Consider the following 16,854-nt stretch of genomic DNA (forward strand, 5'->3'; position numbering starts at 1 on the left):
TTAAACATTATTTTCTTAGAAAACAACTCACACTAGGAAATGCAAGTATTTGGGTTTGGAGGTGACCGACCCGTGTTGTGTGACTTAACAGTACCTGAAGTCCTAAGTCTGTGTGATTTTCTTTACTTGTTTTGACCTCTTAGTTGAAAAGAAGAGGCTGAATTTACCAGAACTCCTAAGTTAGGAGTGCTAGATTGGCAAGTTTCTTTCCCAAACTTAAATCTGAAAAAGGCTTTGCACCTAAAGCAGAATTAAAGCTTCTTCTTTTACACTTAATGAATTTAATTTCTGAATTTGGCACAGTTGTTCTCTGGAGGACAGCTGAATTTTCTAGGTCAATTCCCAGATGAAATAACTTCTTTTCTGGAAATGTATGTTAGGTGATTCAAAGTTTGATATGTGAAAGCCAGAACATTAAACCCAGGGCAGCCATTTCTAGAGAAGCTGTGGCTGCCCCATCCTTGGTAGTGTTCAAGGCCAGGCTGGACACAGGGCCTTGGAGCAACCTGCTCTAGTGGAAGGTGTCCCTGCCTGTGGCAGGGGTTGGAACTGGATGAGCTTTAAGGTCCTTCCAACCCGAACTATAAATGTGACTTTTATCATGAGATCTCTTTGAGTGATGTAAAGTCAAGTGGTTGCAGTACAGTATGTTTTGGCCAGCTAGCATCTTTGCTTCGTGCCACCTGGATATTCAATCTGCACAAATCACTTCTGAGCACTAATGGCATTTGGACAAGAATTTGTGAGCTGTGCCTACAGATGATGGTGAGTTACAGATAGAGCTGAGCAGAGTTCAGAGGCAGGCTGCTGCCTGCCCACATATGAGTTGGAATGGACAGGGATGCATAGCCATGCAGCAGAGAAAGAGATCAGGTGGACCTCTGCTGAATGCCAGTGATGCTTAGGATTTGGCCTTCTCTGCCTGTGCTGCTGTGTGGAGTTAGTCTATGAAGACAGTGTAGTGGAGTTGTTTATACTGTATTCACATTGGGCTAGCATTTGAATTGTTCAGTTTGTGTCTTGCCTTGTTCTTTTCTCCTGGGTGTGATTTGCATCCCCATCATGTTCTGGTGTCCCTGTCCTACCATATGTAGCAAGCTCTGGGTGTGTTTATGTTGCTCTTCCTTGGAGCTGTATTTAGAAGCACTCTGAGCACGTGGCTGACCTGCCCTGAGCTGAATGTGCTCTGCATGCTGTTGTCGAATGACAATGTCTTCCTCAGCATGGCATGGCCTATCAAATGAAGGAGCTTGCCCTAAATAGAAAAAAAAACAAAGTCATTTTTATCTTAAAATGCATGTAAGTGCCCAAAGAACAATGCTTATATGTGTGAATTGATCACAGAAGGGATGGAAATCTAGGAGCACTTTCAGCAGTTCTATTACTTGGCTGTCCCGGAGGTGAGAAGGACGCTTTCCCAATAGGCAGGCATCTGAACTTTTCAGCACTGCTGTCTAGAGGTGGCTTTCCTCTTGGCATTTTGACAGACAGCCCGAAGACTGGCAAGGTCAGAGACTGAGCTGTTCTAGCCTATCAGTAGTAGGAAGTGTGTTGTAGAAATGGCTGAACTAATCCACTACAGCACTAGTGAGGATTAATGGCATGAGAAGCAGTTTCCCTGCTCTAAGTCCCCTTGGTGATTCCTCTGGCTATCACAGAACTAATGGGCATATCTGAGAACCACTCAGGACAAACATTAGGAGATCCATCTTCAAGGCCAGTATTTTCAGGCAGTCTCCTGTTCTGGATGCTTGGCTCAACTTGCTTGGGGCCTAGTTTTCAAAGGAGATAAGCACTTACACAGCAACTCAAGTAGGGCACCCAGAATAAGAGGCCGCTTTTGAAACTGTTGGTAGAAGCATTTTGTTTTATCTCTGTACTTCATTAGTCTTATCCCCAAAGTCTTTCATGTCATGTTCTACAGTGAAAGGTCATTGTTTCAGATCAATCGTCTTCAGTGGGATTTAATTCAGTTCTAAGCCAAATTAATCCACTTTAGTAAAGTTTGCAGAGCAGTAAAAATTCACTTGTTAAGACAGGCCTGGGCTTATTTTAAAAGTGGCTGCTGATGCCGAGTCCTTAATTGTGTTTGCAGAGCATGAGGTGTCTTTGGGTTGGTTCTGGAAATGGTGGACATCTGAATTCTGATCTAACTTGTTTTTTTTTTAATTTTGTTTTGTGGTTTGTTGGTTTTTTTTTTTTAGTTTTTTTTTTTAACATTTTCTTAGCATAGTTTGTGTTTTTTTCCTCTTTCATGTAGAGCTTTTTTCAACATGGTGCAATGGTGACAGCTTCTGATAAACAGGCTTTTTCATATTTTCCTGTTTATGCTTGTGAATTCTAGTTCCTTTACTTTTGTTATATAAAGAATAAATCCACATTCTTCTATCTGGCCAGGACCAGCATATGCTGTGGTCTGAGGCAGCTTATTAAGAGTTAAAGCTGCTTCCAGTTAGCTACCGTGTTCTGGCCACTTAAAGAACCCCCACAACCGAGCATGCTTCACAGCCTCCTGTGCATATCCCTGAATCATTCTGGCAAGTAAAATCACTGCCATGATCTTTTATTCTGACATAGTGCTGCTTCTTCTCTGGTCTCTGAAATGAGCAAACACTTGAAAATGGCACATTTTGCCAGAGAGTTCTGAGGATTTTTCAACTCAGACCTGCACAGGATTTTGAACATATAAAAGGCTACTGTGTGTGAATTCTGAGTGGTGTTAGGAATACTGCAGTGATTCCAGAGAGGTTTCAGTATATAGACCTAACCTTTCCCAGGAAGGGAGCAAGAGCTTCACAGGTTTTGTACCAATCATTGCCCTTTTGTTTTCCCGTGTTAGTGAAAAGATAAACAATGTGCTTTACCACAACTCACAGCATGAACCCTACTGCTTTTCAGCAGTGCTTGGGCAAAGTAATCTTTCTACTGTCATTCTAGGTTTTTCCTTTGAGTTATGAGGGAGTTTCTGTGAGGATGATTCAAGATTAACATGAAATTGAAATATGACAAATGGTAGAATATTTTCACACACTGTGACAACCTAGAGGGTTCTGTTGCTTGTTAAACTGTGGTATATGGTTTGGCTAGAAATATATCATTGAAATGATAGTCCCTTGTGGTTTAGGAAAGAATCCTCACGCTTTCAGCTACACCCACTCCTATCTTGTGCTCTGATCTTGTCATTGGTTACACCTTTCCTCCCTGATGCACTTACCTCATTTTACTGGAGGATGTCCTGCCAGGGTTCTAACAATAAAAATCATAGGTAGTCCTAAGCCTGTGAAAAAATCTGACCTTGCAGTGCTGCCTGGGTGTTCTGCCTCATGTAAGTGCCAGTCACAGTATTTCCAAGATCAGATGCCCACAAACTCTCTGTCTCTGCCATACTCATGTCTCTTTTGCTGTGATGTGGAAGCCAGTTAACCTCCCCATCAGTTGGTAGTTGTTCCTGTTCTCTCTGTTTTCCATCGTCTTGTCCCCAAGACTTTTATCATTTAGCAGTTCCCTAAATAAAACATTACCATGCTGCAGAAAGGAGAGGGAAGATCATTTTCTCCAGGGATGGGGAGGATATTAGTGGCAGGGACTTTGTAGTACCACTGCTTTGGTTCCATGAGTCTCAGGAAGAGTGCTGCAAATAATGCATGTTCCCTACTGCTACCAGAACAATCAAAGGGGAGGCTTTCCACTGTGGCGGAAAGGCTGAGGATGGCTGGGGTGGTTTCTTGGCCGTGTTTCCTCTTCATCAGTGTACCTTCTAGCTCTGTCTCCTCAGCTAAACATCTGCACCGGGAAGGGGATGCCATCTGAGAGTGCTTTAGTGTCCCCAGTGCCCCGGTGTGGAGTTGAACAGTGAACGGGAATGGCATTCCAGCAGGGAGCTATTTGTGGAACATTGGTGCTGTCCAATAATCAGATACGCCTGTGGAGCAGAGCCACTGCCTTAGGTCATGGTGCAATTTTCAGTACCAGAAATTTCTCCATCTACAAATTCTTGCTGGGTGTGGTTGCTTTGCCAACAGCTCCCAGTCCTGCCTCATGAGAACAGGATCTCTGAGCTCCTGCCTGGGCTGTGTGGGGCATCACGGAGCTCTGTAACATCATGCTTGGTGTCTGGCATCTGTCAGGGCAGCCATGGTTAGGTAGTGTCTTGCACTTGTTTAGCACTCTATTAAAAGGTATGCCGACATTTTCATTTCCATTGCCTTTCCATTTTTATTTTTAAGATGTCGTATCTCAACTTATAAATATTATAGCAGATTAAACCTCATTGTGTGAGCTCTAATTTGGTTTTATTTGTACCTCTACAGATCCATGGAGCCACTGTTATGGCTGACGATGCAGAGCATGAGGTGCTGTACGCACAGGAGGATAGAGGTACTCCCCCACATACTGTGTGCGTATGAAATGCTGTCTCTTTACTACAGTCAGACTGTAGAAATGCTGCGTACAAGATTGCACTTTTCCTTGCAACTGTGTATAGCCATGACTCTGATTTTAGTGCAGTGAGGTTGTGTATCACCTTGTGGCTGCAACGTTAAGAACTTCTGAGATGCTTTAGACTGAGAAATAGCCGTTAGAGAGAAAGCATTTAATGAGAATGTTTCTGCCGGTGTACCTATATTCACATGTATTTGGCAGATTAATGCAGACTGTCTGGTGAGTGGGTGAATAACTAGTTATAAAAATACTTCATAATCTGTTTCCCTTGGGAGTCTGAAACTGCTGTATGAGACTAGAAAGCTTTTGGTAAACCCCATGAATTTTCAGAACCGCTGGAACACTTTGCAGACTGAGTAATCTCTACTAAGAAGTGATTACAACTGCAAAGTTTGCAAGATGGAGAAGCATATTAGGTATTTTGGATTGGCCCACCTCTATTCTATGCTATTCTTGCATAAGTGTTAGATATATTAAAATCTGTATTTTTACATTTAAATGCACCTTTTCAAGAACATGCTTCTGCTGCCCATTGATAAAACTTTATCCTTAGGTAAAATCAATGCAACTTTTGCATTGATAATGATAACAAATTAGGCTGATACATGGGTTCCATTCTGTTAAGGTTTTATTAGTCACTTTCTTCTCCTAGAAACAGTGACAGTAAAATCCTGTAGGGAAAGAAGTGGCCTTCAGCTTGCTGGTACCTACCTGCAGCTGTGTGCTTAGCAGTGCTGCACAGATCTGCTTCCTGAACGTGCTGGCATTCAGTTTCTATCTCTCCACGTCATTTTTACCCTTCATGCTTTATTACATAGAGTTACTATTTATTCTTATTTGTCATAATATTTATGTCCTTTAAAACTATCTGCAATATTCATACAATCCCTTCTAAAACTAACTGCAGCATTTATTTTAAATGACATGAGGACTTAACACATAAAAGCCAGCAATGCTAGAGTTAAGGCCAAAAACTTTGGGCTGACACAGTGGACGGGATTTACTGGATTGCAGCAGTGCAAGAGTGCTGAGGGTGAACAGAGTAATCTCATGAGTGGCAGCAGCCTTGGTCCCCTGCCTCTGGTGCATGCTAACATGCTTGCTTCCGTCTGCTTTGGGGGTGACCACAGAGGTGAGCTTTACTGGATAGGGGTGCTGTGGTCAGCAGCTCTGATATGCTGTTGGATGGGGAGTCAGTCTGTCGCTCGTTGCACAGCAACTCCCGTATGTGCAGTGATGTTTCGGCGCTGGCTGTTGGTTGAATAGGAAAAGTTAGTCTATGTGTTATTGTAAGAGATGAGTAACTCGTGTTTCTGGAGTCATTTGTGCGGTGCCTTCCCTTTGAGATAATTTCTATGCAAGGCTGGTAGGCTGCCGGTTTATGAAAGAGGAGCCCGACGGTTACAAATTAAAACACGTAGTAAGATTTAATCGAGTTGCATCTCCTAGGCAAGGTATTAGGATTGCTCCGCGCCTGCCACCCCCACAGCCGGCTGGGACACGACACGCGTTCATCGCCCCGGGCTGAGACACGGCCGTGGCCCGGCCCCTCTCCGCAGTGCCCGCGCCCACCGCCCACCTCCACCTTTGCAGCAGTAGAATGCAGCACTCGCAGCGCGCATGCGCCTCCCCCCAGCCGGCGCCCCGGCATGGCTATTTATAGCAAGTGACGTCACCTAGAAATAGAGCGCGGGGGAGCGGCGCCCCCTCCCCTCCCCTGCAGTCCCCTCGGCTCCGCCCCCTCCTTGCCTTCCCAGCGCGCAGGCGCAGGCGGTGGCAGCAGCGCGAGGCTCGGAGCCGGGCGGAGAGGCGCGAGCCGCACACGCCGCGGAGGGCACGCAGCGAGCCCGGCGGCCGCTGAGGGAGCGAGAGGCGGCGGCTCCGTGCAGGCTCCCGGCTCGGCTCGCACCATCCGCGCGCACCGAGGCGCTCATCCCCGCCGCTCCCCTCCCTTCCTCTCTCTCTGAGGGGCGCAGAGTGCCCAGCCCGGCAGCCACCACGGAAGCGGCTATGGGGGACCGAGAGCAGCTGCTGCAGCGGGCCCGCCTGGCCGAGCAGGCGGAGAGATACGACGACATGGCCTCGGCCATGAAGTCGGTGAGTGGGGCTGGTAGCGTGGCGGCTGCGGGTCATACCCGGGGAGGAGTGTGTAGGGTGGGTAGTGGCGGGGGAGGGAGGGGAAGGAAGTCCGGGCTGGTCCGAGGCGGAGTTGGGTCCCGGGGAGGATGCGAGCCGCCAGGTCCCACCCGTCGCCGTGAAGAAAGGAGGGCGGGAGCAAGAGCCGGACCTTCCCGGCGGGACACCTCGCCGCCGTGTGGGGCGGTGCCCGTTACCACCTGCCTCGGGGAGAGACGAGGCAAACAGCAGCCAGTCCAAACTGGACCCAGGTCCCATTGTAAAATGTATCTGCCTCCCGCATTGCCTCCATTCCCTCCTAACGGCTCTGTGCAGCGCTCCCGCGGCCGCTCCTGCCCTGGGGGTGTGGCTGTCCCCATGCCCTCCTCTCGCTTCTCTCCCCACCGCCGCCAATCCGGCGCGCAGTGCAGCGGTTTGAATACTGCCCGCCTCTGCTCGTCGCGGCGGGAACGTGGTCGATTCTTTCTCCGACCCCTGCTCAACATGGGGCCCGTCCTGGCGCCCGGTTCCCCCTCCCCCGGTGGGGATGTCGGGTTTGACCTTGGGGTGCGTCTTCGCTTCTGAGGTAGCCCAGGACATGCCAGCTGCTGGGGGGTGTCTGGGGAAACCGCGCACGGCAAGAAGAGCCCCCCTCCTTTTCTAGACGTTTCTTTTGCCTTGCGATAAAAGGCACGAGTAAAGGCCTCACCCATAAACATCAGCACTCTGACTCAAAAGATAGTGGTTGCATCCGAGTATAAAAGCTACCCAGCACACGGAGAGTGTTTCCCAAGATTTAACGTTGTCCTTTTGCTTCTTCTTTGTAGGGTAACAGATTGTCAGTGCATTCTGTACCCAGTTGAGTACTGACATGTGTTTAAGCAATAAGCTACAGTTGCAATTCAGCTCTTTTCATACCCAAGCAATGAAAATTACTTTTACTGATCTGTCTGTACTGATACATAATAAACTTGCAGAATGATCAAACTTACTATGTCTAGTCCCTTCTTTAAAACCAAAGCATTCGTGTAACCTCATCTTTTAAGAGTAATGTTAATGTCGGTAAATGCTTAGCGTTGTCTTTACTGTATCTGATTACAGTTGGTTTGTTCTCGCTGATCTGTCCTTTGTGAACATCAAAGGCCCCAAGAGGAATTGTTCCCCTGGAGAGTACACCTGTTTAAAGATGAGATGATCTTAGTTTGGAAGAGCAGTTTCAGATGGAGTTCACATTTTTGTTGTACCAATCGATTTGTTCAGGGGCTGTAATGAATGTCCCATCCCTTAAATGAGGGCAGTAAAAAGACACTTATTTTGCTCTCTTGCTCACTCTTGCTATTGTGTGATTAGAAATACTGCAACTGCCCAGTTCTAAAGCAGCAATGCTTCTGAGTGTCTCAGTAGCAGAGGCACTAGACAAATTCTTGATACGTATAATGCAGTAGTAACAGCTCTATTAATCTCAAATATGTCAATAGCTAGCTCTAAAAGATGGAGCAAAAAAACTACCAAAATCTGCTGCTGCTGTAGAAGACTATTTGTAGCTGTAGATAGTTCAGCAGTATTTGGAAAAATAAAAAGCTATGGTGTATGTATGATGCTCTGAACAGATGTGAAGCAGGGTACAGTTGCTATGTTTCAGGAAAAATGTAAATAAAGTACACGTAACTAGTGTGTATGTCCAGTTCTCTTTAAACTGTCCTAATTACCCTGCAGTTTTCACTCATCTTGAATCACAGCATTCTTCTCTATAACGCTACTTCTGCTCTCAGGTTGTATGATGATGAGCTTGAGTCTTGAGGATTTATGAAACATTGTGTTATAGATACTTTAAATACAAACGGTAAATCTGAATTTAAAAAGCAACAGGTTTTGCAGTGTTCCTACCCTGTTGCAGGTCTGTAATGCAGCATCTGTTGGTTACTTGGCTTTCACAGGTACTCCTTCTAACATGGTGATTTCCAGAACACTTCAATGTCTGCAGTTGATTTTGGCTGAGCATAAGCTCCTATGAAACCTTATTATGTGGCTGGCTGCTCTCAAACAGCTAGTGTTTCCTTCTATGTCAGTGATTGTAAGTAACAGGTACTAAGAGACTGCTTTATCCATATAGAATCATATTTAAGTAATCTTCTTGCACTCCAGAGACGTTAGACTTCCTTCAACAGGAAATCAGTGTTCTAACTTGGATATCTATTCTCAGTGCAGAATATCTTGATTTGAAGAGTTTGTATTTTTTGAAAATATAAAGATCTCTGAAGATAACAGCTGATGGTTTTAAAAGGTGCTATGTGACAGTAGTGTGTGTGTGTTCAGTGGAAACAGAAATGTGAATTTCAGTTTTAGGTATTTATCACTACACTTCTACAGAATGCAATATAGCCACAGCCTGATAGTTACTCCTAAAACATAAAGTAACAAAAACTATTCTAGCAAAAGGATATTTTCATGACTTTGGAGGCTGCCACCAAAGGAAAAAAAAAAGTATGACGGGACTGCCATTTCAGCTGTCAGCATGAAGCTGGAGAAACACTGATTTTTTTCAGTCCTATCAGTTAAAAAAAAAAAAGCCAGATGCAGCAGCAGTTGCAGCTTAAGTAAGGAAACTACTGCTCAAGAATACAATTTTTTTTATTGCTGTTAAACTGTTTTCTTGGAAGAATTCTGGTATTTTGGCTTATAATGTGTAGACAGGAGAGGAAAAATGAAATAGATAAAATAATTTTAATAGCGAATAAAATTTTACATAAATGTGCTTGTATGAAATAGCATTCTTCCAAAGGGTGTGGCATTGTCATTGCATTAAATGCTGCTCCAGGATTCCAGCTGTTTGGAATAACCCTACACGGTAGGTACAGAATTGCTTCTTCACACGGGGAAAGATAATGCTCTTAGTGTAAACGTTAAAGGTTCTCACTTGAGAATGCAGCATTGAGTACCTTTTGGTTTAGATCATTCCAGAAATAGTTAAACATTTTAGCTGTATGAGCCCTTAGTCTTTCAGACAGTGTTAATTCTGATACGTAGTGCTCAGGACCTCAATTTATGTTGGTTTTCTAGTATAGCCGGTAGAGAGTCATTTACACTTTAAAATTGGTAAGATTAATTGAGTTATGAGAGGTATAATTTTAAAATTAATCATACTATTCTCTGTGAAATAAATTCAAGTCTTAAAAGGATCTAAAGTTTTTTAAGTAAAATATCATGAGGTTCTAGTTTAATACGTAGGCTTTACCTATGCACGTAAGTGGGCTCAAAAGTTTGGGATGTTCCATATTTTCAGTATTTTGTCACCAAGTTTTCCTTCACATCAGTGTCTGGTTTTGGGTTAATGAAGTACTTACGCGTAGGAGGGAGGAATGAGATGTCTTTAATGTAAAGGATATCCTTCCCTGCTATGAGACTACTTCCTTATTGTGGTTTTATTCAGTAAATCTAGCTATGAACTTCCAGTGCTTGGTATTAAACAGTGAAGCCACATGATGCGAGATACTGATCTGCTTTAAATTCATTAGCCTGCTTTATTTGTTCAGAAATTATGGCTGTATAACTTTATATCAGGAGACTTTAAGTTATTAAACCTGACTTTATACTGGCTCAGGTACAGTCATTTTTGCAGCAGCTTGCTAATAACTGGCTCTAGCTGTGACTCACATGCTCTGGCTAATGAAACATAAATATAATCACATACATTCAGTTGACCTGGGTCAAATTCTACTGTGTAATCCAACAGTGCATCATTGATCTGCTGACCATTGTGGAACCTTCACTTTGGTGTGTTTTCTTTGTGTAACTTGGTTTGGTATGGTCTATGTGGGAACGCACACATGCAAGTAATTTCTGAGCTGATGCAGGACTGCCATACTCATCAGCATGTGTAGTTAGGAATTCCAGGTTGTAATCGTGGTTCCTTTTATATACACCCATTTTTCTCCCAGTAAACTGTGAAAGAATGGGCATAAAGCAGAGGAGGAGACACCTGAAAGTATTCTAGAAATAAATGTTTTGGACTGTATTCTGGTTACAAAAAGCAGACTGTCAGTCTGAATGAAAAGTTCCTGCAGATCATAGCTAGTGTGTTAGATTGCATCATCTGGCTCAGGACAGAAAATAACCCCAAACTTAGGGGGTGTGAGAGAGGTTTCTTTGCATAAGGAAATTATAGAGTAACACCTGAGTAAGTAAATACTATTTTGGAAGTCATACTACAAATGGCTTTTCATCTTTAAGTGCTTCTGGTTTCCCTTAGAGCCATTATAAAAAAGTGTGTCTACATCTAACATGTAAAAGAGATTAAAAGTATAAATTATAGCAGTCCCGAGATCTTTTCTGTTATGGAAAGGCTGTAGGTAGAATGGAATATAGGAGGAAAAAACCCTCCTTCAGCATTTCAGGTTTTCTTTTTCTATGCATCTTATCCAAATGTGAAGAGAAATATGTCTGTTTGTGTCTACTTTGCTTATGTATTATAGATAAACCAGTAGATAGCTCCGTAAAGGTCACATGCTATTCTTTGAATCTGGGTCCTTGTAGTATACACCAGAGAGGTAGATAAGATTTTTACCGATATCTACACAGAGCAACAAATTTTTAGCTAGGATAGGAATAATTTGCCATGCACTTGAGTTGATGGTAGTTGCTGATTCTCCAAGAGAGACTGATAACTTCTGTTACATTTTAAAGCTAGTAGACATCCCCTAAGGATGTTGAATTAGCTTCTCTGTTAATGTTTCCTCTCTTAAGGAGCAGTTTCAAGGTAAGTTTAAGTCAGTTTTGGGAATTAAATGACACAGCAGTCTAGTAATGACCTGGAATAGTCTCTTAATTAAGTCTTAATCTTGTCTCTTGGATATTTTATTGTTTTGATTAAGAAGTCAACATTCTTTTCCCACGTATTAACAACTGTTATTCAGTTTGTCCTGAGGTGGCTTTTCCCCAGGCTGTTTCTGTTGTGCTTTACATGAATGAATCTTAAGTATTCCCTGCTACTTCTCAATCTTGCTGTGTCAGGTTAAGTTCTGTTAGTCTAGTGCTTATTGAGAGTTTTAGCAAACTTAGCCTAAGCTGATGCAACAGCAAAGCCTTAACTGGCTTGTCTAATTACAGCATGAAGATGCTTCCAAAAGTTACGCTGCATTTTAAAGATTGTACTGTAGATGTACTTATAATATGAAATGTTGAGTAAAAACCAGACAAAATTGCCAGAGTTGATGCTAGACTTTAAAAGATCTCCCTCTGTTAATGTGACCTTCAGAAATTTCTGCAGATATGCTGTTTATCAACACTTGCATTGGATATTGGTTGCGATTAGGGAAGGTCAAAGGCATTTTGGGTGCAGGTTATCTGCAATTGCAATGGCTCCTGTGCAAACGGGCATTATAAACCAGCTTTTTCAGGGTAGGTGTTATGATGCTTTTTCTGCAATTAAAAATTAATACCACTAGAAGAGAGAAAATAGAAAAAAACCTAGAAAACTCTTTCAAGACTGCTGATAACTCGAGGAAGATTGTATTTTGTCTTGTGACAAACTGGATGAAATTAGAAATTTTCGCAAAGCAAGTGCTGTCTTCTGACAGACTGTAGGGAATAAAAAGCTCTTATCTGAGCCTCTGCATCTTGAGGGAGTTAGAATCTTTACTAGAGAAGATGATATAGGTGGGTTGTAGTAGAGGCTGTTGAGGGAGGGACTGTTGGGAGGACGATTGGAAGCTGTGAAGAAGATGGTGGGGATGTTATTGGAGTTGATTGCTGGGCATTTCACTCGCTGTAGATAATCTGGAATTGCATTGGGCCAGGCAGAGCAGTGTCCAGGAGTGGGCTCCTAACCTGTGGGGAAAAGGCCTTGGGAGATTGTCGTGGTTTAAACCCAGTCAGGTAACTTGTTCACTCACTCCCAGTGAGTGGTGCCGAGCTGACAACATGACTGCTACTGCTGAACCCGGGACAGAGATAGAACTAACTGACTTAGAATGTTTTAAGAACAAAACCTAAATTTGAAAGTAAGCTCTGTATTGTAACAGTTGTAATGCATGTAAGTTATGTTTCAGAATTGGAAAGATGCACATTTATTGGGTGGTTCACTGGATACATCTGTTTCAGAATAGTATAAATATTTGTGACTTGATTATTTGCAGTATTTATTTGGTTGTGAACATTCTGATGCCTGTCAAGGCATGTAAGCATGTGCATTTTAAAAGAAATAATGATTTTAGCAGTGTCTTGAGCAAGGACAAGTTTACTTTCATACCAAAGTACATATCCTTAGAATTCTAGTGGCTGCTTTTAATGCAGTTAATGCAGTATTTGTAAAATAATGGAGTTACATTTTTTGTCCTAATTCATAGAATCACGGAATGATTTGGGTTGGAAAGGACCTTAAAATCATCCAGTTCCAACCCCCCCTGCCATGGGCAGGGACACCTCACACTAAACCATCTCGACCAAGGCCTTGTCCAACCTGGCCTTGAACACTGCCAGGGATGGAGCATTCACAGCCTCCCTGGGCAACCCATTCCAGTGCCTCACCACCCTAACAGGAAAGAATTTCTTCCTTATATCCAATCTAAACTTCCCCTGTTTAAGTTTTAACCCGTTACCCCTTGTCCTGTCACTGCAGTCCCTAATGAAGAGTCCCTCCCCAGCATCCCTATAGGCCCCCTTCAGATACTGGAAGACTGCTGAGAGGTCTCCACACAGCCTTCTCCAGGCTGAACAGCCCCAACTTCCTCAGCCTGTCTTCATACGGGAGCTCCTCCAGTCCCCTGATCATCCTCGTGGCCTCCTCTGGACTTGTTCCAACAGTTCCATGTCCTTTTTATGTTGAGGACACCAGAACCGTAAATTCCAAATCTAGTAACACGTTGGTAAATTTGCAAAAGCAGAACAACTAAGTGACTATAGGGCTAGTAGTTTTTATTCTCTAAATTAGCGTGTCAAGTGAAATATGCCCAAATACAGTTTTAGAAGTATTATCTTTCCTCTGTCTTAGCTTTTTGTAGTAGGAATCTGGAGTTGATCATGGCTCTTACCAATTTCCTATTTTGTTTTTATGCAGTTTTTTTCATGTGCTATCCCTGAAATGCGTCTGCAGCCACCGGCTACTAGAAATGATACCTTTTGTATTACACTGTGTAATTGCTCACTAAGTGACTGAAAGATACTATGAAACACTAATTCCATTTGTACTATGCAGAGCTTAATCATAGTGACAGCAGCGTTTCCATCTCTGGTGTCAAAAGAAAGCAAGCAGCAGGGAAAAGAAATGCAAGAACTCCATCAGTTTCCAGTGTCTGCGCTGTGTTCCAGGTTCATAAAACTGGTATTCTAGGTACATTTAAATTCATTGCTAAGTGTGTAGTCTACAGAATTATAGCAGACTTGCTAAAAAAACCTGACTCTTCTTCTGTGAATGCTTCTTCATCACACAAGGCTGAATCACTTTTATTAAGTGAATGTGAAGTGTCTTCTAAATACATGTTCTATTACAACAGAACTGTGGGGTTTTCACTCTTAAGCCTTGACTGCAGAAACAGTCTTAAACTTTTGTTACAAATTGACTCCTTTCTAGAAGGAATTTTGGGATCTAGAAGAAATTTAGAATCCAGTATTTGATGATGGAAGTATTGAAAGAAATTTACATGCTCTTCTCTAAGACAAACCCTTTAAATTTTATTTTTGTCTGTATTTTCAGGTGACTGAGCTGAATGAGCCTCTCTCAAATGAGGATAGAAACCTGCTGTCTGTAGCCTACAAGAATGTAGTTGGAGCTAGACGATCTTCCTGGCGTGTCATCAGCAGCATAGAGCAGAAGACTATGGCAGATGGGAATGAGAAGAAGCTGGAGAAGGTTAAAGCCTATAGGGAGAAGATAGAAAAGGAGCTGGAAACAGTCTGCAATGATGTTTTGGCTCTCCTAGATAAATACTTGATCAAGAACTGCAATGACTTCCAGTATGAGAGCAAGGTCTTTTATCTGAAAATGAAAGGGGATTACTACCGCTATTTGGCAGAAGTTGCTGCTGGAGAGAAGAAGAACAGTGTTGTGGAAGCCTCAGAAGCTGCCTATAAAGAGGCTTTTGAAATCAGCAAAGAGCACATGCAGCCTACTCACCCAATTAGGCTTGGGCTTGCGCTCAATTTCTCGGTCTTCTACTACGAAATCCAGAATGCTCCTGAGCAGGCCTGCCTTTTAGCCAAACAAGCCTTTGATGATGCCATAGCAGAGCTGGACACACTAAATGAGGATTCCTACAAGGACTCCACTCTCATCATGCAGTTACTTCGAGATAACCTCACTCTCTGGACGAGTGATCAGCAAGATGAAGAAGCAGGAGAGGGCAATAATTAAAAAGCTTTCCTCCGATCCCTCTTTCATCCACTTTGCCATCCCCATCACCACCAATATTTCCTTGCCACAGTCACACTAAATATCTAGTGCTAAGCCTATCTGTATTGTACAGCTGTTCAGATCTGCTGTCCACATTGAGAAGCAGTTTCAGATGAGTCTCCATGGGCACTGATGGATTGATTGGTTTATTGGCCCTATTATCTTAGTTGCACTTGAGCAGTGCAGAAAGATGCATAATAAATGAGGCATTTTCAGTTTGCCTGTTGATAGGAAAATATGGGAAAGAAGAATGGAAAGCGATCGAAGATAATTGGATTCCAGTTAATTATTTTTCCATTTGAAATGAGCTGACAGTTCTGTTAAGCAGTATATTTTGTGCATGCAGAGTAAATTAGCCACCCCCAATTTTTTTCAGTCAATGAGAACAGTGAAGCTGATGTGAAATGACAGCCCTGTTCATCAGTTTAAAATAAATTGTTTGAAATGTGAGGTTTCAGTAGCAATTTTTGTTTTGCCTCTAACGTATGTGCACAGTTTCTTTCAATGCAGTGCATCTACCTGAGAGTTTTGATACTTGTAACCTCTTGCAGTTGTTTTGAAGAACCATGAATTTATTTTTTTGTAAACTCTTTGGCTGTTTTGTTGTCTCTGTATTCTGACAACACTCTGTCAATATTAGCCCATGTTAAGATGGATGACTGAGATGCCAGACTTCTAAATTAAATGTTTTGAAATTAAATGAATAAAATAAAATGCTGCTTTGGGGACGTTATCTCTACATAAGCTGTCCTGTCTTTTGTTCACAGCAGATACTGAGTTAGTGAACACGTCACTGGTGAGTTAAAACATTTTTAATCAAAAGTTTAACAAGAATTTGTGTCATATGCTAAAAACCAAACAAAACAGTATGTTGAAAAGAAGGGAAAAAAAGTCAAAACACCCACAAAACCCCAAAACACCCACAGCCATCTAGAATGTGATACTGCTCACCTGTGCTCAAGGGGAGATTCCAGAGGTGGTACATTTAGTAATTTGCTTGGTAGAGAAGCTGTGATGCAAGTCTGCTCAGGAGCTGAAACGTTGTAAGGGACATTATTCATCATATCAGTGCAGAGACTTGTATTTGCTCCTGTCCTTTTAACTTCCAAACTTTCTGAAGTGCTAACCACATCATGTCACATTTACACATGAAAATCCCAATTACTTCCATGGATACCCGCTTCAAACAGAAGCAGTATTTGCTCTTAAAGAAAGCCTCTATTTTAGCAAACTTCAGTCTAGTCCCTAAAACTTCTGTTGGTTGTTTTGTTTTCTTCTTTCCTTTTTTTTTCTCTCCCAGCAGTTAGTATATTTGTATATTTATTGGTTCTGTACACACTTCTGTAATGGAATATCAGGAAAAGTTAGCTATTACATGTCACTGTATGCAGACTGCTGCTGGCACCTGAGCTAGCTCAGAGGTCATATAAGTTCTCATTTATCTAAGTCTACTTTAATTTGTGTGGTAAATGTTACTGGTCTAAATACCCACAACAACTAATCATGCTTTTTAAAGCAGTTCACTAGTTATTTTTAAGTATCTGTAGGATTAGAATTTTTAATGGTAGATACATGTATTTATGTATTTTATCTTTTACTTAATACTGACTTTATTACAGCAGTAAAGTTGGTGACAATTGAAAGACAAATGCCACATCTGAAAAAGATGAAAATACAGATACTTGGTGGTGTACTATTGTATAATCTTGAGGTGTTTGACCTCTGAAAGTAGTTTGAAGTTAGTACTATCTGCCAGTGCCTGTTCTGGAAGTCATTTTTTCTTCTATTTCATTAGGCAATATTAAAGTCCTCGTTTTTTTAGTTCCCCTTTTTGCAAGTAAGTTTTGCAAGAGTCTTTTGGTCAGTAATACCTGTTTGGGCTTTAGCCTTCTAGATCTTAGAGCTTCCTTTCG

The 16,854-nt window shown here is 42.3% G+C and overlaps 1 protein-coding gene across 2 annotated transcripts; it reads left to right on the forward strand.

Moving 5' to 3' along the window:
- Positions 1 to 4,011: 4,011 nt before the first annotated feature.
- Positions 4,012 to 15,685, forward strand: YWHAH (tyrosine 3-monooxygenase/tryptophan 5-monooxygenase activation protein eta). Of its 2 annotated transcripts, XM_062631329.1 has the most exons (3): positions 4,012 to 4,178; positions 4,311 to 4,377; positions 14,246 to 15,685. In XM_062631329.1, the coding sequence occupies exons 2-3, from the start codon at positions 4,315 to 4,317 to the stop codon at positions 14,900 to 14,902; spliced, it is 720 nt and encodes a 239-aa protein (XP_062487313.1). In that variant the 5' UTR covers positions 4,012 to 4,178; positions 4,311 to 4,314; the 3' UTR covers positions 14,903 to 15,685. The 2 variants fall into 2 exon arrangements, with proteins under 2 accessions (XP_062487313.1, XP_062487312.1); XM_062631328.1 differs by lacking the exons at positions 4,012 to 4,178; positions 4,311 to 4,377 and adding an exon at positions 6,180 to 6,537.
- Positions 15,686 to 16,854: the final 1,169 nt, after the last annotated feature.

This window comes from Pezoporus occidentalis, unplaced genomic scaffold (genome assembly GCF_034315485.1).
Source record: "Pezoporus occidentalis ecotype Australia unplaced genomic scaffold, CSIRO_AGI_Poc_V1 ctg37, whole genome shotgun sequence".
NCBI lineage: Eukaryota > Metazoa > Chordata > Aves > Psittaciformes > Psittacidae > Pezoporus > Pezoporus occidentalis.